The sequence below is a fragment of the Neomonachus schauinslandi genome, chromosome 9, assembly GCF_002201575.2.
Source record: "Neomonachus schauinslandi chromosome 9, ASM220157v2, whole genome shotgun sequence".
Taxonomy (NCBI): Eukaryota; Metazoa; Chordata; class Mammalia; order Carnivora; family Phocidae; genus Neomonachus; species Neomonachus schauinslandi.
This window is the reverse complement of record NC_058411.1, coordinates 12,622,722-12,645,635: the sequence shown is the minus strand read 5'-3', so window position 1 is coordinate 12,645,635 and position 22,914 is coordinate 12,622,722. Positions and strand designations below refer to the sequence as shown.

At 42.5% G+C, this 22,914-nt stretch overlaps 1 protein-coding gene across 5 annotated transcripts in view; it reads right to left on the bottom strand.

Moving 5' to 3' along the window:
- RPS6KA5 (ribosomal protein S6 kinase A5) overlaps positions 1-22,914 on the bottom strand; it is a 180,687-nt gene that overhangs the window by 25,223 nt on the left and 132,550 nt on the right. For 4 of the 5 annotated variants that reach the window (XM_021679632.1, XM_021679631.1, XM_021679634.1 and 1 more), the window contains 3 exons: positions 22,583-22,666; positions 20,347-20,450; positions 1,006-1,156 (listed from right to left, as the gene is read on the bottom strand). In XM_021679632.1, coding sequence (XP_021535307.1) covers positions 1,006-1,156; positions 20,347-20,450; positions 22,583-22,666 — 339 coding nt within the window. The remainder of the gene's footprint in view (positions 1-1,005; positions 1,157-20,346; positions 20,451-22,582; positions 22,667-22,914) is intronic. The other variant, XM_021679633.1, reaches the window with a different exon arrangement.

Below are 22,914 nucleotides of genomic sequence, written 5' to 3'. Positions count from 1 at the left end.
GTTTGTTGAGGTGATAAAATTATTTAAAAGTCCTAAGTTCATAGGGTACCTGGGTGGCTCAGCTGGTTAAACATCCGACTCTTGATCTAACTCGGGTCATGATCTCAGGGTCCTGAGATGGAGCCCCTAGCTGGGTTCTGCGCTGAGCACTGAGCTTGAAGCCTGCTTGGGATTCTCTCTCTCCATCTCCCTCTGCCCCTCCTACACCCCATCCCCTGCTTGCACATCGTGTGTTCCCCCTCTCTTAAAAAAAAAAAGTCATAGTGCAGGGTTTTAAAAACTGAGGTTATGGTGTGCCAGGTTGACTGCTTAGACTGAAATAACTAGCCAAGTTGGCCAACTTAACTTTTTTCCCCCCAGTTATCTATAATTTTGGAGGTTTTTCTTCTTTGTTTTTTGTTGTTGTTGTTGTTGTTAATAAATTGAGCAAACTAAGTTGAGCAGATGTATTGGTGCTCTGTAGAATGGCCTCATTAGGCTTATTTAAGGATAAGCAAAAAAAAAAAAAAAAGAATAATTAATTCTATGTTGCAGATACACAACTGAGAAATAGGTAGATTTTTAATTGTCTGAGATAGGTCCTGAGGAAAGAAGGAAAAATGAAATCGTTGTCTAAAAGGTGGAACACACTGGCAGGAATGGCTCATGAACTGAGAGAAAAGTAAAAAATAAAAGCCTCTTTGGTCCAGATGCCTAAATTTCAAAATCGTAAATAGAAACCAGTACTCAAAACTGGAACCAATAAGCTTATGGAAGACTGAATGCCTTTATGGTCCTCCCCACTCTTACTTCATTTAGGGAGAAAAAGACCATTTAGGTGTCTCCAAGTAGAATTTTGATCTTTGGATTTTTCCAGGGTCCCCGTCATTTTAAAAAAAGCTGCAACGTATGTGAAAATAGGGAGCAAAGATCCCCAAAAGGGACCCCGTTCACTCATTTCACCAAGAATGCCAAGCACCCTGCAAATAGTAGGGCATACGAAACCATCTGTTCAATATATTTCACCTGAAAAAAGAGATGTTCTTTGATTTCATCCGCATCACGTGGGCCACATCCCAATCTTTTCTTGGGATCTTTCATCAAAAGACGCTGAATTAGGTCTTTAGCTAAAGCACTCATTTCTTGAGGATATGGAGGCTCACTTTTTAATATTCTCCTGTAGGCAGATAAAACTTGCTATTAAAACAACCAGAGGATAAGGTTATAGTGACAGTATTCTTAGCAAAACAAGTATTGTGCAACACACTTTGAAATTGAGCTATACGTGAAAACCGGAGCAAGAGTATTTAAAACGAGATACCAAGAAATCAAATTTCTGAAACTTAAAAAAGCAGAAACAGAAAGTGTTGGATCATTTTTCAGTATAAGGCACTCCTAGTGGGAAGCCACCATCCCAAATACTTAATTGGAAAAAAATATATGAAGGCTTGGGACCTCCCATCTGTGGACTTGATTCTGATGAAAGAGTTCCCAACGGAAACAACTCCCAATAAACTCAGGAAAGTCAATCCAGCCCTCAGACTGGAAAGGAACTCCAACCATACCTGCCTCTCTTCTCCTTCCCCGTGTGCCAGTGAACACAGGGCCCAGCAGGAAGGGTGAGGGGAGGCAGGCCAAGACGGAGAGTCAGAGCCACTTGGACATGGCTCCACTCCTAATATCTGAACATGAGCACCAGACCTGGGGCTTTTCGTGGGATGGAAGCATCTGCTTCATTATCTGCTACTATAAAACAGGCAGGTGAGCCCTATAAGGAACTCAAAGATAACATCTACTATTTATTACGGAAGGTAAACAAGAGAATCAAGGTTCGTGATGAAATATTTGAATTTATTCTAAGGTCATGGAAGAAATCAATCCAACCAAATGTACCTTTTGCCCCTGTTAAAAGGAAGATCAATAATGAGAAGGGATAATGAAGGGGACAGATTGAAATTAAGAAGCTTAACACGGTATACATGGAGATAAATAGTTATTCCTTTATTTGGATTTGCAAAATGATAGCCTGGTGTGTATTAAAATATTAATAACCGTTATGGAACAGAATCAGATAACACGTTTGTAAGAGACAGCATAGCCAGGTAAGAACATGGACTCTGGGGCCAGCCAGAATTCAAACTGGCTCTGTGGATACTGGCTGTGTGACTCTGAGATAGTTGATTAACCTCCTTAATACCACGGTTTCCTTAACCTGAAGTGGGTATGGTGGTGCTTACATGGGTGAAAACATGACAAACAGAGCTTGGCATTGCCCTTGGAACGTAGCAAGTGCTTGACCTACGTGCGCTACCGTTAGACTCCCTCCTGCTAGAGCCGCCCCAGAGAAAACCTCAGCCAGTCGCCACCAAGAATCAGGGGAAGGATCAGTGGCTTTGGACTGAAAATTCCAGCAGTGTTGTTCATTTCAAATCTAATCCGACTTCTTGCACTCCATCCTGGGGACGCGAGAAAACGCTGGCAGAACAAGGGAAAAAAATAAGCAGTACTCTTTTTTCTTTTTGATTCTTTAGTACACGCCCATGGCTCACTGCTCGGCAGGGTTTTCAGCGTTAGAGGCGATCCTCTCCTCAGATCAGGCCCAGGCATATCCGACAGAGACACTGGCCACCCTGTTTCTTAGGGAAAAATAAGTACAGACTTTTCCATTTTCTCCACCTTGAATGTACTTTTTGCAGGCAGGACCTTCTTGTGTAAAAGGATCAGGCAACAGACACGCCGTTGCTGACATCCGCTTCTGCTGACTCGGGCTAGGGAACGAAGCACTTCAGCCGCCACCGTCTGAAGGTAGCGATCCTGCATGTCTGTTACTTCTTACACCCGAGTCGTTGGCCTTTACTGGAAGTCTGCTCCGCACCGGGCACCAGGGAAAGCAACAGTCGGTCGGGTCAGCCGTGGCGGGTTCATCCACAAAAGGAGAGATGTAGAGAGAACAGGGTGGCCCCACCGAGATGCCAAACTGGAAAGAGGGGCAGAAAGAGACCCCGTGTACAACTTGGGGTGGCGGTCTGGGCACACAAACATCATCGATGAGCGACGGAGGTGTGTGGCAGGCGCCAGGTGCCGGGCACTAGAGTTTTAGATGGGGACGAGGCAGGGATGGGAAGACACGGAGTGGAAATGTGAAGGGATTTCTGAGAACAGGGCTGACAAGGGAACACGAAGAATCGCCGGTGATGGCCCCGGAACTTCCCTTTGCGGAGAGAAGCTAACACGGCCAGAAGCAGTGGTGGGAGGTCCAGCAGGCAATGGCGAGCATCCTCCCAACTCGCAGGAGGGAACAGGGGCCCCCGCAGAAGGAGATACCACAGCAGGAACGCTTCTTAGGCTTCTTGTTGTCTCGGTACACAGACTGGCACAAGGTTTGCTTAGTGCGTGGAGAGGTTCTGAAGCCTAATCCTGCAGAGAACTGTAGGGCCAGGAAGAGGACCAGAAATGCAGTGGGTGGGGTGGTGAGGAGAAAGCGCCCAGCAGGCTTAAATCTTTTCTCCATTGGAAGATGATCTGGGATTTACCTTCCTCTTATACTGTTTCCTTGAAACGTACTGGGCCAAGATAAATGTGAAATGACAGCTGTGCCCGGTTATTGCGAAGTTACCCCTGAGGGGTGTGAGCAGACAGGACTATTTAAAACTTAGAGAACACAAGCTTCTGGGTGTTATCTCTTACCCCAAGGGTGTCCTTGGGCGGGGGCTGGTGGGGGAGGGCGCTTGGAAGCTGTGCACGGGGGAGTTTTAAGATACAGTTCCTGTGCTGAGCTTCCCATGCTGGGGTGGTTTACACCCACCCACTTGGTCTCACCACTAATGGCTGAGTGTGCCTTCTGTGGGCTGGGAAGCCAGGCGGAGGTGATGGGAAGGACCGCTGATGAAGAGGTGTTTGATGCTGTCATGCTCATGCTCTTGTTTCCTGACCTGTATCTTCGAAAGCTAAGTAAACTGGTGCCAGATTCCAGTCCACTCTGACCTGTGAGCGTGAATGCCAATCCAAAGCCTAGACTAATACAGTTGCACAGAATGTGCACTGCAGAAACCAGAAACTGGGGATGTGGGTGGAGGATGCTGGTTCTAGCCAGTGCTAGTCGTGACCATCCCAGAACACCCTGCAAGAAGAGCAGGGAGACATAGCTCAGGTGTGCTTCCTCTTTACCTTCAAATGTGCTTGATTTCTGAACTGGTAGTAGCCCAGAGCTCTTTCTTTTTAGCTTCAAAGGGAATCTGGGAAACTCCAGAAGAACTGCCATGGAGCAGGGCCCAAATAAACCTTAGAGCTCTCTGTAAAATCACAACAGGCCCTGAGTTGATATACCATGGTAAACACTTCTTGTGTTTGTTATCATTTAATCCATACAATAATCCTACCAAAGGCAGCTAGTATTATCCCTGTTTTAAAGATGAGGCAAGATTCCTTTCAAATAAAGCAAGAAATATACATACCAATTAAAATTTTAAGCAGGTGTTTTAGAACATAGATGATTTTAATATTTTTTCCAAGAATAAGCAAATAACACAGCTAAGATTTTGAAAAATAAAATAATTGGGAAGGATTCTACATGTTAACGACATGTTAAAAAGTATTATAAGACAAAACTGTAAAACTGAGGTGCTAGCAAAATAAATCAACAGCCAAATCAAATGAACAGAAGACACAACTTGAAAAATATCCAGGCACATACACAAACTTACATTGTTTTTGAAAAAGGACCAGCCAACATCGGAAATGCCACATTGTTTGACAAATGTGTTGGGGAAACCAGCTATTTGGGAAATCCTGAAACAAAGCAAGACCTATGCCTTATACCACAACCCGAAATAAACTCCAAATGGATTGAGGAATTACATGAAAAAAGAAAAATTAAATAAAATTAAATCTGTAATATAAAAATGAATATACAATCTCGTTCTATTCATGAATGTTATGTTTCTGAAAACCCTCTGTGGTCAAAGAAATTCACAACTGATTAGCTTAAGAATATATAGATTAAAGGGTGTGAACACCAAGACTAGAACTAAAACTATGATGGGGAACAAGTTGGATGGATGGTAGACACAGAACAAGTAAGGATGGTCAAACAGTCACGGTAGAATCATGGTGGAAACAGGTAGGCGTGTATCCACTCGAACAGAAATAACATTTTCATAATAAAATGTGGTGGAAACAGTGAGCCTATGAAACATCGCACGTGTTTCATATGTTTACTAAAACATATCAATAAGGAACTGTCTCAACAATGGTATTAGGATGATGGGCAATGCTCACTTGTCCCTCCACTAGGGTCTCTGCTCAACTGTCACCTTATCAGAGCATCTTTCTCTAACCATCCTGACAAAATACCCATCCTTTTCATCCCTCTCCTTTCTTTTTGCTTCATGGAATCTAAAGACTATTATATATTTGTCAATTAATTATCTCTCACAACTAAAATGGTAAGCTCTGAGGGAATGGGGACTCCTGTTTTTAAAAAAAGCAATTTTCAGGACGCCTGGTTGGCTCAGTCGGTTGGGCGTCTGCCTTCGGCTCAGGTCACAATCCCGGGGCCCTGGGATCGAGTCCCGCATCGGGCTCCTTGCTCAGCGGGGAACCTGCTTCTCCCTCTGCCTACCGCTCCCCCTGCTTGTGCTTGCATGCTCTCTCTGACAAATAAATAAAATTGTAAAAATGTTTAAAAAAAGCAATTTTGTTCATTGCTTTTCTCCTGGGGCCTAGAGAACTGCTTAGCACTCAGCAAGCCCTCAACAAATATTTCCTGAATGAATAAATGTCTGATTGTTTTCCATTCATGATACCTTGCTCACTCAGGATCTTTCTTCCTCAGTTTCAACAGAGGCCTGCAGATAACATTTTTGCATTTTCACAGATGGCATGCCTTCTCTTGGGTTGTGTATTTCTACTTGCCCTCCATTTCAAAGTTCACAATCTTTCCTATTTCATAACTTAATATTGTTGATTCTCACTTCCTGGTTCCCATGTGGTCCCAGAGTTACAGGATTGCTCATATGCCTGCCTGAGTTAGGAGGAGTTTCCAGCCAACTTCACTTACTCTAAATAGTTAAGAATACTGTGGTATATCTATTCAATGGTTATGTTATATAGCCATTGCAAAATTATGTTTACAGGGAGCCTGTAATTGGAGAATGCGTAAAACTTTAAGCAAAAACTGGAAAATAGGAAATTGTATTTCTAGTATAAGCACAATATATCAAAATATCAGCAGTGTTTGTCTCTGGGGGTTATTACACACATTTTACACTATATGCACATTTCACACTAGAGTGAACATTATTTTTAGAATAGGAGCAATAAAATGAACTTCATTTATAAGATCACAAACCCACAGAGAACAGCACGCAAGCATGGCAAGAAGGCCAGGAAGTCTTGAAGCTCCCATGAGCAGGCCCCTGTGGGTATTTCCCACCATCGGAAAGGCCCTCTTTTCTACCTTCAGCCTCCACAAAGCTTGTGGGTTCTTCCACCCCGGCCCGTGCAGTCTCTCCATCCTGAATGGCTGCTTCCTTCACACTCCCAGTCCCCACGGGTCCGTGCTGCCTCTGTACTTCCATAGCATCTTAACATGCATCTTAACACTCCACTAGTTTTCAAAACTCCCTGGTATTATGAATTGTCATCTATTTATTCCCAATCTTCCCAGACAGTATGAAAGTTTTTATAGGACGAGAAGTCTGCCTGTATATCTCTCTTCTGCCTTCAGAGGTAAAAGTTACTCATCAGTCCCCCTCTTGTCTGCAGGCCAGCATTTCTCATCACTTACCTGCAATAAGCACCGGCCCCACTAGAATAGAAAACAGCAGGACAGAGTCAAGTGTGCGCCCTGGGAGAGCACGAAGCAACTATCCAGGAGCCACTCTGTACTTGACCCCGGGCCCAGCTCCCGTAGCTCTGAGTCCTGAGGCAAGATAAGCTCAGTTTCTTTGTCTGTAAAGCAAGCATACAGAGCTACCTGTCCTCCAGGGCTGTAAGGATTCCAGGACACGAGGTGTGTGACTTCTCGGCACAGACGGAGGCTGGCGCACAGCTGTGCCCGGGTGAGCCTCGCCCTCTGTGCGACTCGTCCCCAGGAGTGTGCCTGCTCTGAGACAGTGGATGCCCAGAGGGGACACTTCCCTTTGGCTGTCACTGCATTTCGCCTTGATCCACCTACCCCGTATTTCCCTAGACCTTGCCAGTAAGGATCATCAAATGAGATTCTCCACCTACTCCTGCAAAATCTGTAACTCTGCTCAAACTCTCAGCCAGTAACTGATGGGAGCCCCCAGGGCACGTCTAATGTGAGCAATACTCTGCTTCACTCTCACATCTCAGCATCTCTTTTCCTTCTTTTGCCTCACAAACTACCTGAGGGGCGCTCACTCCTGCCATGGCTTCTGGAGCACAAGAGAGAACATTTCTGTTCCTTGGGCGGTTTGGGGAAGTAAAGATGTGTGCATGAGCTTGTAAAGATTTTGGTAAAAGAGCTTTCTTTTCTTTTCAACATACAGCATCTTCTCCCTAAAAGTGATGGATATGACTATGACCTAGCCTTGCCCCCCAGCCCAATGGCTAAGGCCTCTGGGAACCGAGCTGCTCTGGCTGGCCTCCTCCCCTTTGCACTCGAGTACGCCTCGTGGGTCTACCAGACCGGTTTGTCAGACATGCCTGAACATGTCTAAATCACAGGGTGGGTGCAGTCTGGGCGAAAGCTGGGACCCCACTACACTGACTGTGGTTTTTGTAGGCAGATCTCATCCCTGTCCCTCTTCTCTTCTGCTCTTTTCTGTGACCCAGACAATGCTCAGGAAGCTTTTACTTCACCCACTCCACTATTCTGTTAGAGCACCTTTCCTGGGGACGCCTGGGTGGCTCAGTCGGTTGGGCGTCTGCCTTTGGTTCAGGTCATGATCCCAGCGTCCTGAGATCCAGCCCCGCATCGGGCTCCCTGCTCAGTGGAGAGCCTGTTTCTCCCTCTCCCTCTGCCTGCCACTCCCCCTGCTTGTGCTCTCTCTCACTCTCTGACAAATAAATAAAATCTTAAAAAAAAAAATAAAGCACCTTTCCTTAATGGGCAAGATGAAAGGGATGGGAGAGGGTGGAGAACCACACTTCGGGGGTTCCCTGGGACCAAGAGACTGCATGTGACAATAAACTAAGGCAATATGGAGCTAAGAGAGGAGTGAAATGCAAAGAATTTCAAAGAGATTGCTAAATGGAAAAGAGCCAGAGTCAGAGCAAAGAGCTAGAGTACAGAGCCATGATTATCCTCCAAAAGGATGAGGTCCTTCTGAGGAGGCCAGAGAGAACCATGAGCCCATAAAGAACAGTATGATTACTCCAGATGCAACTAAATGACTGAGTCATGAATGCAGAAGGCTACCTCCACAGCCTCTCCCAGTACGGACGAGGCTGACCTTTTCGACTTCAGGTTGATGGGACCAGTGGAGAACTGGCTGAGGTGGTAATCAGAGGGTGCAGTGAAGTGTCTACACAGAGCCTCGCAGGAACAACAGAAGGCCAGGTCTCAGGGGGAGCATGACAGACTGAGGAGAAGCACCCCAAATGTTAACCATTCTGATAGTGCCTCTGATGGGCCCTCCCCACGGCTGGAAGGATTATTCCTACGTCTTATTCAGGGCTCTAAACCCTCTAACCCCCTCGAGAGTACTTCAGAGGGCAAATTAATGATACAGTATGATTCAGCTCCATTCCCACATGTTATGCAAGGGAAGCAGGAGTAAACCGAGCTAAAGGATGCTGAAAGGAAGTAAGATAGAAAGCTGAGAAATATGAGTACCAAGGGCAGGGTCATTTCCACCCTGCTCCTCTCCTTGCTACACCCCCCCCATCACTGGACTCTACCTTGCAGCTGCTGCAACTGGGTCATGTAGAAGAATGTGTAGATGAAATCTATTGTGAGGAACATTAACGGATTTGGGGGTAACTAGTGGAAAAAACCTCCAGAAACACAGATGCTGCTAATGGGTACACAAATACGTAAAATGAGGAAGAAAAGAAAAAATGAATAGCACATTGGGAATCAAGGAGGCTTTATAAAATATGCTGATTAAGGATTTTATCATAAAAATGTAAGAAAGATATGAAAGCCAAGGGGGGGGTGGGAAATGATCTCTTAAAACAGGGTAAGAAATAATGATGGTTGTTATAGTCATTCCATGCATAACTCTAAAAGCAAGACATCTATAAGTAGACAATTTTAAAAAATACAAATGAGTTAATTCAAGGTGTTAATGACTAATCAACATGGATAGAATAAAAGAATCCAACAGAATTACTAATTTAATTTTGCTTTAGAAGACTATAGTATGACACACAAAATCAATGTACTATAGTAATTACCTAAAGAGAGACACTCCTTGGGAGGACAGTTAATAAGTCAGTTACCTAACCCAGAGGTCAGCAAACTTTTTGTAAGGACCCATGGCTGGCAGACTTCTAAGATTGTCTCCAACGATCATGGTCTCCTTATAGTCACCATAATCCCCTCATGTTATTTCTTCCCTTCAGGTATGCGCAGGACCCAGTGACTTCTTTTTCTTTTTTTTTTAAGATTTATTTATTTATTATTTTAGAGAGAAAGAGAGCATGAGCGGGAGGAGCAGAGAGAGAATTTCAAGCAGAGAGAGAATTTCAAGCAGACTCCACGCTGAGTACGGAGCCCACTCCAGGCTCCGTCTTACAACCTTGAGACCACAACCTGAGGCGAAACCAAGAGGTGGATGCTTAACCGACTGAGCCACCCAGGCACCCCTGACCTAGTGACTTTCTTATAAACAATACTGTGTGTAAAGGTGACAGGACACCACTTTCACAATTAGGTTACAAAACAGTCCAGCCTCCTGGAGACCTTCTCCATTCCCTTCCTGCCCGCATGCTTTGAGGATGCAAGCGGCCAAGTCAGAGAGGCCCACTTGGTGAGGCACTGAAGGGTGGTCTTTGGCTGACAGCCAGCCAAGAATGGGGGCCCTCAGTCTAATGGCCCAGAGGAACCGAATCCTGCCAACAAACACGTGTGCTTGGAAGCAGACCTTTTCCCAGGTGAGCCTTGAGAGAACTACAGCCCGGCCAGCACTCCACCTGCAGCCTGTGAGTGACCTGGAAGTAGAAGGTTTAGCTAAGCTGTGTCCAGATTCCTCATCCACGGAAACTCTGAGACAGTTAATGAATGTTGTTTTAAGCCACCGAGTTTTGAGGCAGTTTGTTACTTAGCACTGGATAAGGAATAAGCAATAGAAGGCCAGACAATAAATACTGTAGGCTTTGAAAGCTCTGCAGTCTCTGGGGCAACTCTTTACCTTTGCTGCAGTGGTCCCCAAAGCAGCCGGGGATGATCCTCCAATGAAGGAGCACGGCTGTGTCCTAGCACAATTTTACTGATGGACAGTGAAACTCAAATTCCATATCATATTCACGTGTCAGAAAATACTGTTCATCTTTTGACTTTTTCAACCACTCAAGAACGTAACATGCAAGGTAAAAACCATTCAGAACTCACAGGCCACACAGAAACAGGCAGCAGAAGGGAGCTGACCTGCGGGTTGTAGTTTTGCTAACCGCCGACCGAAACTGTACAGCAAATATTATTATTATTTTGATAACACCGAGACCTGAATTTATATAACATTATGCTTCTAATAGTACAATGAGACACATTAACAAAGCATATTTTACTGACGGATTGTGAAATGCCAAATGAACACCTCATGGCAAATATTTTCGACATTTCAAAGTCAAGAGAAAATGAGGCACAATGCTATCAGAGAGGACGGAAGAACTGCACACAGACCCTCTGTATCCTGATTCTCAGGTGAGGACACAGGATTCAAAGCCCCAGGCCAGTGAAGGACGAGGGGCAGCCAGAAGAACCGACAAGAGATACTAGAGGTGGGGTGGACACCTTTGCACGCAGCAGTAACCCAGAGCCTAAAAGAAGGGGTTCTACACAGAAAGGGAATAAAAGCTAGCGGGAGACACACAAGTAAGAAAAGCACATGCTATGTACATGAAATAAAAATAAGACACACACTCAGAAAAGCTAACAAAAGCTTTATCGTTAATAAAACTATCTTCAAATCCCTAAAGCAATGTCTGGAAGAAACAACAGAACTCGTGTATGTCCGTTGGAGGATGGGACCAGCATCGACATGCAGAGGTTAGAGGAAGTGGATTTCAGCTTATGTTAAGGAGGCAGGATTTTATACAAGGGAAGTTGTTCAATAACGGAAGGGGCTTCCCTGAAAGTACTTTACATGACTGGGCCATCCGCTCATCGATGGCACTCACACAGAAGGGAGGGGACCACCGGGACCCCGGTGAAGGGATTCTTACAGCAGGGAGAAAGTTTTCCTCTCCTTCTAAATTCTTATTGTATTTTAAGATTTGATATACCAGAGAAACATTCTTATTCTGGTTTTAGGCTACCTAACAGTTACAGGCAGGTAGATAACTTGGATAAGATGTTATTTTGAAGCAGCTCAAGTAAAAGCTCTAGAAAGTATGCAGCGTTCAGGGAAGATCACAAACATGAAGAAGAATTCAGTGATGAAAAAAGCCCTTGGCTAATTAAGACAGGGGACAAGATAATGATACATTTATCAGAACGGTACATTTCTTTTTCACTTTTTAAATTTATGTTCTTTTTTTTTTTTAATGGCAGGAGAGTTGACACAATGTTACATTAGTTTGGGGTGTGCGGCATAGTGAATTGAGCAAGTCTGTATGCTGTGCTCTGCTCATCCCAAGTGTGGCTACCCTGTGTCACCACACAGGATCACAGCACCACTGACCATATTCCCTGCGCTGTACCTTTTATCCCCATGACGTATTCATTCTGTCACAGGAAGCCTGGATCTCCCAATTCCCTTCACCTGTTTTGCTCATTCTATACGCCCCCACAACCACCAGTTTGTTTTATGTATTTATGGGTCTGCTTTGTTCGTTTGTTTAGCTTTTCAGATTCCACATATAAGTGAAATTATATGATATTTGTCTTTCTCTGTTTGACTTATTTCACATAGCATTAATACCCTCTAGGTCCATCCATGTTGTCGCAAATGGTAAAAATCTCATCCTCTTTTATGGCTGAATAATATCCCATTGTATATATTTTGAATGGTGCATATTTTGAAGTGAACAGACTATGAAAGACTTTACACCAGGAAAGACAATCAGAATGACTACCTTGGAAGGACAAAGTAGTGTAGGATAATTTAATTATTACACTGTTACAAATTTCAGTAACAACCAAAAACCGTGCAATCATAGGTTAACACTAAGCTTTAAAGAAAATTATTAACAACACAACAAAATGGATAATTAATTGGTTAAACGGCAAGAATCCTACTTAAGTTCTTGAAAAATATGTTCTAGTTTCAAGATTTTAGACACCCTGATTCAGGCTCTTTCTCTTTCTAAAACTGGAATGCCAAATGATTGCTCTAAAGGCAATAAAAGCAATTTAAATTTGAACATCACTTGGTTTAGAATACTCCTGCCATCATAACCAGCAATATATTACCTCCCTGCAGGCAGTCCTATGAAGGAAAGAAAAACTGTAAGCAGATTGCTTGTGGACGTGGACCCAGAGAGTGGGGAATCAGTCAGAGGAGGCACTATTTAATGCTGTCAGATTAAGGCTGCCCTTTGCACCTGTCACCATGACAGATATGACCTTGCAAAGGGACCCAGATGCTCAAGACCATGACCAAGGTTTCCTATAATTCTGAGGCATTTTCAAACTGTAAAGAGGCCCATTTAAACTAAGCAAAGTCATATTAAAAAATTTTAAGTTAATGACTTTAACAAGAAATATTACTGATCACTTTGGAATTAAATAAACTGGAATAGTGAGAAATTATTTCCTTCCTAATCTGTCCTGTAATAGGTATGTTTAGAAAAATTTAACAGTTTTATTAAAGTAAAACTGATGCACAGTAAACTTCCCACACACAAAGCGTGCGCTTTGTTAAGTTCTGACGTATGTATACACCTGTGAAATCACTGCCACAACCAAAGAAAGGAACATACCCAACCACCCTCCAAAGGTTCCTGGTGTCCCTTTGTCGTCTCCTCTGCCCTCCCCCAGTCAATGGCCCCTCAATCAATTCCCACAATTGAGCCAGTTTACATACCCCAGAACCTCTTGAATGAAGGGGAAGGTGGGTCGCCTTCAGGAAGGACCCTGAAAATTTATACTCTGAATCTTTCTCCCAGCCTTCCCCGAAGGGGCCTATAGCTTTTTATCAGAGGAACTGTTTATTGGCGAAAAGGAAATAACCAGACTTTCTGGGGACTACCAGACTCTGGCTCTGAACTGACACTAATTCCAGGAGACCCCAAACATCACAGCGGCACACCAGAGTAGGGGCTTATGGAGGTCAGGTGACCAGTAGAGTTTCAGCTCTATCTCGTGGTGGCTTCAGTGGGTCCCTGACACCATCCTGTGGTTATTTCCCCAGTTCCAGAATGCATAATCAGAAGAGACAGATTTAGCTGCTGGCACGATCCCCACATTGGTTCCCTGGCCTGTGGAGGCAAGGCAATTATAGTGGAAAAGGCAAAATAGAAGCCATCAGAACTGCCTCTACCTAGGGAAATCGTAAAACCAAAAGTAATATAGCATTCCTGGGGGATTGCACAGATTAGTGCCACCATCAGAGCCTTGAAAGACGTAGGACGGGTGATCCCCAACCACCCCCTTGCAGAAGACGGATGGATCTTGGAGAGGACACTGGAGTATTGTCAATTTAACCAGGTGGCGGACTTCAACTGCGGTGCTGTACCAGATGTGGTTTGGGTGCTTGAGCAAATTCACACACACAACCCGGTACGCAGCTATTCATCTGGCATATGCCTTTTTCTCCATCACTGTCTGTAAGGCCCACCAGAAGGAGCTGCTTTCAGCTAGCAAGGCCAGCAATGCACCCTTACTGTCCTACCTCAGGGGTACATCAGCCCTCCAGCCCTACGTCCTAATTTGGTTTTTGAGGCTCCTGATCACCTTTCTCTTCGATATCACACATGATCTGTTATATTGATGACCTTATGCTGATTGGACCTGGTGAGCAAGAAGTAGTAACTACTCTAGACTGATTGGGAAAACAGCTGTATGAAAATAAATCGAACTAAAATTTAGGGACCTTCTAGGTTAGTGACTTCTAGGGGGTCCAGTAGTATGGGGCATGTCAAGATACTATTTCCAAGGTGAAGGATAAGTTGTTGCATCTGACCCCTCCTACAACTGAAAAAGAGGGACGATGCCTAGTGGGCCTCTTTGGATCTTGGAGGTAACATATTCCTCATTTGGGAGTAGGACTCCAGCCTATTTTCCAAGTGACCTGAGAAGCTGCTGCTGAGTGGGACCCAGAACAAATGAAAGCTCTGCAACAGGTCCAGGCTGCTGTTCAAGCTGCTCTGCCCCTCGGGCCATATGTTCCAGCAGATTCAATAGTGCCTGAGGTGTCAGTGGGAGACAGGGACGCTTTTAGAACCTCTGGCAGGCCCCTATAGGTGAACTGCAGTACAAACTCATAGGATTTTGGAGCAAAATCCTGTCATCTTCTGCAGATAACTACTTCCCTTTTGAGAAACAGCTCTTGGTCTGCTACTGGGCCAAAATAGAGACTGAACACTTAACCATGGGCCCCCAAGTTCCACGAGACCTGAGATGCCCATCATACATGGGGTGTTATCTGATCCATCAGCAGCACTCCCTCATCAAGTGGAGGTAGTAGACACGAGATGGAGCCTGAGCAGGTCCTGAAGGCACAAGTTACATGAACCAGCGACCCAGATGCCCACCCTCCCTGCTCCCACTACAACGCCGTCTCTCTCCCAGCCTGCATCTATGGCCTCATGGGTGGTTCCCTGTGATAGCTGACAAAGGAAGAGAAGACTCAGGCCTTGTTTACAGATAGTTCTGTATGATATGCAGGCACCATCCGAAAGTGGACAACTGCAGCATGATAGCTCCTTTCTGGCACATCCCTGAAGAACACGGTGAAGGGAAATCTTCCCAGCAGGGAGGACTTGGAGCAGTGACCTGGATGTTCATTTTGCTTGGAAGGAGAAATGGCCAGATGTGCAATTTTATACTGACTAATAGGCAGTGGCCAATGGTTTGGCTGGATGGTCAGGGACTTGGAAGAAGTAAGATCAGAATATTGCTCAACATCACTCAGCATCAGGAAAATACAAATCAAAACCTCAATGAGATACCACCTCACACCAGTGAGAATGGCTAAAATTAACAAGTCAGGAAAAGACAGATATTGGTGAGGATGCAGAGAAAGGGGAACCCTCCTACACTGTTGGTGGGAATGCAAGCTGGTGCAGCCACTCTGGAAAACAGTATGGAGCTTCCTCAAAAAGTTGAAAATAGAGCTACCCTATGACTCAGCAATTGCACTACTGGGTATTTACCCCAAAGATACAAATGTAGTGATCTGAAGGGACATTTGCACCCCAATGTTTGTAGGAGCAATGTCCATAATAGCCAAACTATGGAAAGAGCCTAGATGTCCATCAACAGATGAATGGATAAAGAAGATGTGGTGTGTGTATATCTATCTATCTATATCTATCTATCTATATATATACACACATATACACACAATGGAATATTTTTCAGCCATCAAAAAAATGAAATCTTGCCATTGGAAATGACATGGATGGAACTAGAGGGTATTATGCTAAGCGAAATAAGTCAATCAGAGAAAGACAATTATCATATGATCTCACTGATATGTGGGATTTGAGAAACAAGACAGAGGCTCATAGGGAAAGGGAGGGAAAAGTGAAACAAGACGAAACCAGAGAGGGAGACAAACCATAAGAGACTCTTAATCTCAGGAAACAAACTGAGGGTTGCTGGAGTGGTGGGCGGTGGGAGGGATGGGGTGGCTGGGGGATGGACATTGGGGAGGGTAGGTACTATGGTGAGCACTGTGAAATGTGTAAGACCGATGAATCACAGACCTGTACCCCTGAAACAAATAATACATTATGTTAATTTAAAAAAAAAAGGAAAGAAAGAAAAAAAAAGAATATTGGTGACAAGGAAGTCTGGTTGACATAGATATATGAGTAAGAGGTACATGGTAAACCTCTCTGAATGGGGAGAAAAAATGTGGAGGTATTTGTGTCCCACGTGAATGCTCACCAAAGGGTGACCTCAGCAGGGAGGATTTTAATAATCAAGTGAATAGGATGATCTCTTCTGTAGATACCAGTCAGTCTCTTTCTCCAGTCAACCCTATCATTGCACAGTGGGCCATGAACATAGTGGCTGTGTGGTAAGGAAGGAGGTTATGTGCGGGCCCATCAGCATGGACTTCTCACCAAGGCTGACCTGGCTATGACTCCTGCTGAGCGCCCAATCTGCCCACAGCAGAGACCAACACTGAGTGCCCAATATGGCACCAATGCCCAAGGTGGTCAGCTGATTACATGGTGGCAGGTTGATTACATGGGACTGCTTCCATTACGGAAGGGGCAATGTTTCATCCTACCTGGAACAGATGCTTACTCTAGATACAGATTTACTTTCCCTGCATGCAGTGCTTCTGCCAAAACAACCATCTGTGGACTTACAAAATGTTTTAAGCACTGTCATGGTATTCTACGAAGCATGGCTTCTAATCAAGTAACTCACTTCATAGCAAAAGAAGTGTACAGTGGGCCCACGCTCATGGAATTCACTGGGCTTACCAAGTTCTCTACCATCTTGAAGGAGCTGGTGTGATAGGACAGTGGAATGGCCTTTTGAAGACACAGTTACAGTGTGAGCTAGGTGACAATATGTCTCAGGGCTCTAGCAAGGTTCTCCAGAAGGCTGTAAATGCTCTGAATCCACATCCAATATATGGTGCAGTTTCTCCCCTACCAGGATTCATGGACCCAGAAATCATGGGGTGGAACTGGGAATGGCACCACTCACGAGTACTCCCAAGTGACTCACTAGCAAAATGTTTGCCTCCTGTTCCCCTGACTTTATGCTCTGCTAGCCTAGAGGTCTTAGTTCTAGGAAAAGGAATGCTTCCACCAAGAGACACACAATGAATGATTCCACTGAGTTGGAAATTAAGACAGCCACCCAGCTACTTTGGGTTCCTTGTGCCTCTAAATCAACAGCAAAGAAGGGAGTTCTCATGCTGGCTGGTGTGATCGATCCTCACTACCAAGGGGAAATTGGACTACTACTCCACAATGAAAGTAAGGAAGAGTGTCTGAAATACAGGAGATCCCTTAGGGTATCTATTAGTATTACCATGCCCTGTGATTAAGGTCAATTGAAAACTATAACAACCCAATCTAGGCAGAAGTACTAAAGGCCCAGCTTCTTCAGGATTGACTGTCTGGGTCATCCCACAAGATAGCTGGTGAAGACGAGGGGAATACAGAGTTGGTAGTGGAAGAAAGTAGTCATAAATACCACCTATGACCCCATAACCAGTTACAAAAATCGCTGTACTTCCTCCTCTTGTTATGAGTATATCTGTGTAGGAATACGTGTGCATAAATCATTTTAATATATATGTTACAATATGTCTTTGTTGTCTTTCCTCTCTTATTCCTTTATCATGTAAGACAAGATGCATTGACTATATATCATGACATTTAAGTACTGTTAATTTTTATCATAGTATCTAAGTTATGGGATTTCAAGAAGAGAGAACATCACTTAAGGATTTTATATAAGGGGTTAGTGTGTTTTCCATTGTATGTAGGATAGCTGTATCACGTTTGGTGGAATTATGACCTCGTTATTGTCTTTATTTGGAGATTAAGTTCAGTTTAAGGAGATGTGCATGGCTGCCAAACTGACAGGGATGGACTTGTGATGGTTAATCCAAAGTGTCACTTGACTGGGCTACAGGTTGCCCAAATTTAACATTGCTATGGGTGTATCTGTGAGGGTATTCTCAATGAAATTAGCATCTGAATTGGTGGGCTCAGTAAAGTAGAATCCTCTCCCCAGGGTGGGTGGACAGCAACCAATCCCTTGAGGGCCTGAGTAGAGAAAAAAAAAAAAAAAGCAGAGGAAGAGAGGATTCAGCCCCTTGCTGCCTGCCTGCTTAACATAGGATGCTGGTCTTCTGCCACTGGACTGGGATTTACACCCACAGGCTCCTCTTATCTTCAGGACTGGGTCTCCAGCTTGCAGATGGCAGATCCTGGGACTTCTCAGCCTCCATAATCATAATGGTTTTGTTCCTCCAGAGAACCCTGCTACAATTCGACTCTTCATTGGTAGCCACTCCAGTGAGCACACAGTGGCATCTCACCGTGGTTTAGTCTGCATTTCCCTAAAGACTAATGATATTGGTCATCTTTTCGCCTGCTTATTTGCCGCTCATAGATCTTCTCTGGTGAACTGTTAAAATCTTTTGCCCATTTTTCAAAATGGAGGGCTTTTATTCACCTTGAGTTTTGAGAGTTCCTTATGTATTCTGGATACCAGTCATCTATCAGATGAAGGATTTGTCATTTTCTCCCACTCTGGCTTGTCTTTCCACTCTCTTGGTTTCCTTCAAAGAGCACACGTATTTAATTTTGATGAAGTCCAATTTATCAGTGTTTTCTTTTATGGATTGCACTTTTTGTGTCCTATCTAAGAAATCTTTGCCTAACCCAAGGTCACAAAGATTTTCCTTTATGTTTTCTTCCAGAAATGTTGTAGTTTTAGATTTTACATTTAGGTCTATGATCTATTTTTAATTTTTCTATAAAGTGCAAAGTATTTATTGAAGTTCATTCTCCCCCCATATGATAGCCAATGGTTCTAGCATTTGTTGAAAAGACTATCTTTTCTCCACCAAACTGACGTTGCACCTTTGTAAAAAAACAAAACAAAACAAAACAAAAACCCAGAAACAATTTTCTATATCTGTGTGGTTTCGTTTCCGGACTTCCTAATCTAGTTCATTGATGATTTGTGTATCTCAATATGAACACCACAGTGTTCTAATTAGTGTAGCTTATAAGCCCTGAAATCAACTTTGGTCTACTTTTTCAAAGGTGATTTGGCAATTCTATGTCCTCTACATACCTCTGTGAATTTTAGGTTGTCAACTTCTACAGAAAAACAAAAGAAAACAAAACAAAAAAACCCTCAAAACAGCCTGCTGGGATTGTGACTGCGATGAATCTATAGATCAGTTTAGAGAGAAATCACATCTGAACTATACTGAGTAGCTCCCTCACACACCAGTGCTTATCAATACTTCACTGAATACCCAAGGGGTACCTTCTGCAAGTCTCTGGACGTCCCTCTGACTCTACCCTGCAAACTCTAGCTGCATGGTCCTCCTGGACTCAGTTCCATCTCCTCAACTCTGCCTGGGCCTCCCCTCCCTGTGTTGCAGCCTGGATACTCTCTCAAGGCAGTAAGCTGGGCGATCAGAGGGCTCACCTCGTTTATTTTCCGTCTCTCTGTGTTCACTGTCCTTCACTGCTAGATGCTCAGTGTCTTCGATAGTGCTGTTTCATATATTTTGCCCATTTTAAAAATTGTTTCAGGCAGGAAAGTAAATCCGGTCCCTGTTATTCCATCTTGGTGGAAGTCTCAATTTTTAATTTTTAATGTCAAATCTGTTCTCAAAGTTATAAAATTCAAGTAAAAATAGGACAAAAACATAACTAGTAATTAGTATAATGTTTTATCACCATTTGTTTATTTGTTCATTAATCCATTTCATTCCAAAAATATTTACTGAATTCTGCACAGTAAGCACTGTCCTGGCACATGAGCATACAATCCTGAAGGTCAAAGCCAGACATGCGCCTTGCTCTCACAGAGCTTACAATCTAGTGGGACAGACAGACGTTACTCAAGTAACTATGAACACATATGAAACACTGCAATTGTGACAGCAGCTATGAAGAAAAGAATAGAATAAGCTACTCTGGTAACCTACAGGAGGGTGATTTTATGGTATTTGTTTCTATTGAGCCTATATATCCGTGAGTTGAAAATATCACTACTTTTTCTTTATTTGCAAAGAAATTACATTCGGTATACAGTAGGGAAAAAATGTCCAACAAATACACTTCTCAATATATGATGTGCTAGATTAAGATAATATATGAAGTGCTTTGGATCGCATAAAAAATTTGACACTATCCTTTTGAGACTTAAGATCTAAGTGGGCACATAAAATATAAAGAAATATAAATGTTATATATCTACATTCTATATGAATATAAATGGAAGTTTACCACTTGAACATTATTTTGTCTACCCTCATTTAAAAGATTATCTTTTCTATCAGCCTTAATTTCAGAAATTTGATAAGTTTCTTTCAGAAAACAATACATTTATTTTATTTTGTTAAGTCTTACCTAGATATCTCAGCTTGGGAATTCTTCTCCCCATCGACAGTGAAAGGAGATGCTCCAGTTAGTAATTCATACATTAGAACACCTAAGCTCCACCAGTCAACTGCCTATAAAACAATAATATCATTTTATAGAATATGAATATATATTTTATAAGAAAGGAGAATGAACAGAATAAAACTATATATTTGAAAAATATTTTAACAAGAAGATTTTGTATATAGCTTTCTGTGTAAGAAGTATTAAATTAAACACTTGCAAGAAAGACATTTAGAGAACAAATATCTGGGTATTCTCAGAATAGAATTTAAACACAGTGATAGTCAATCAAGGGGCTAAAAGTGCTTTCATTATTTCCTAAATCATTAAGTAATGGTTTTATTTTGGTTAATTAAAAAAAATTTTTTTAAATTTTATTTTATTATTATTTTTTAAAGATTTTATTTATTTGATAGTGAGAGAGAGACAGAGAAAGAGAGAGAGAGAGCACAAGATCGGGGAGGGTCAGAAGGAGAAGCAGACTCCCCACTGAGTGGGCAGCCCGATCCGGGACTCAATCCTGGGACTCTGGGATTATGATCTGAGCTGAAGGCAGTCGCTTAACCAACTGAGCCACCCAGGCACTCCAAATTTTAAAAATTTTAAGTAAACCCTTTAGACTTATGATGGGGAAAAAAGAAAAGGAACATTCAGCATTTTAATTAATTATTTAGCTCCAATAAGTATTATGAAATTCCTTGAACTCAAAGAACAAAAATGAAAAAATCCCATCTAATGATACCATATTTCATAACCACCTAAATTTTCAATTCTTCTTATAGGACCTATCACATACATCTTCATTTATGTGAGTCTTCAATTGTGGGAAACATGAAGATACTTAAATAATATAAAATAAAATGAGATCTAAATTGGAAACCAACTTATAAATGCAGTTACCTGAACTGAGAGCAGAGTTTAAAGAACGCTGACATTAGTTCTTTTATAATTAGGCAAATCAAAATTTCAATATTTGTTGAATACACAAGCTTATACCAAGAGATATTAACTGGATGCTAAAATTTTTAACCCTGCTTCCAAATTTCAGGGCAAAGATTTCAGAGAGATGATGCAAAATTTATGGACCTAGAGCTATTTTAAAGAAAATACATAACAATGACATATAAAACATGATCAGGCTGTCTGCAATCATAAAAGGAACAGTGTGGAGCCAGGTACACTGATAAGCGCTTTGCATATATTGTCACATTTAATTACCTCAAAGTCATCAAGGTGTTCCACGAACAGGCAAGAGTATTTATTGACTAGCTATATTCCAGACTCAGGTATACAGGAATTCTTGGAGGTTCTATAAGGTTTTCATCCTTAAAAATTGGTTACATTAGGTCGTAGAAGGTAATTTTCAAATTTTAACAGTTATAAATTCCTATTAAACTGTTGAGGACAACAGTTTCAAAGAATACCATGCAGTAAATGAAACCAGCAATTCAATTATTTTATTTATACAAGCCGTTTTACTGCCACCAGAGTCAGGACCCTCAGAATGTTTTGCTGTTGGATTTGAAACCAGCTGTTGAGATGATACAGATCAACAATCAGATTCCTAATCATATGGCCTGAAACCAATACCACACCAACTTGAAGAACAGGCTTTAAGTATATGATTAGTTATTAGTAAGGAGACCAAAGATTCTACACACTTAAGATATTTGGACTTAATATGTGGGATTTTGGAAGGGGATGAGGGAGAAGGGACGATGAGGAATAAAAAATAGTCAAAATTCCTTATTTGGAGAAAATTATTAATACAGCAAAAGCATTAAGATGGCACCAAAGAAATCTTACCCTTTAATACAGGAAGAAAAAATACGTGATCTAGATTTTATAACAAAACTGCTTAAGATGCTTCCTCTACAATCTTTACTTTGCACAAAGGGAAGTGAGGTTTTTAGAGGGCTTAAGGAAAACAAACTTGGACTATCTTGAATGCAGGATTTTTTTCTTTCTCCAAGGATTGTTACAATGCTTATTTCTGTTGAAGAGATAATCAACAAAGTCTATCTTCTTCCTCTAAAACTCTAGATATCATAATTTGTTCATGAATTCAAAGCAAAGGAGAGAAAACAATGAAGGTAAGACAATACCAGAAAGAGGGCTCTTATGAAGAGACTGGACCCAAGTTATTAACTAGGGTTCTTATTATACATTTTATGGAGATATAAGGAAGTCTAGAACATACCTTGTCATGTCCTGAATCTCCCCCTCTGACAATATCCGGTGCCATGTATTCAATAGTTCCACAAAAGGAAAATGCTCTTTCAGCCTTAAACAGTCAAACAAACAAAAAGGCATTTGATTTCAAACCAGACAAATGATAAAAAAAAGTCAGTATTACATGTTACTGGTTGAGATACACCACAGTAGAAAAGTAGTGGTAGAATCTATTTGACAGACTCCCCCCTTCTCACCAGGTCAGATCATCACTACACAGTGAGTCCTGGGTGCACGTCCTGTCCAAAGACTTCCTTTGCTTGAAACCTTCCCATCTATCCACCCACCCACCCACCCACC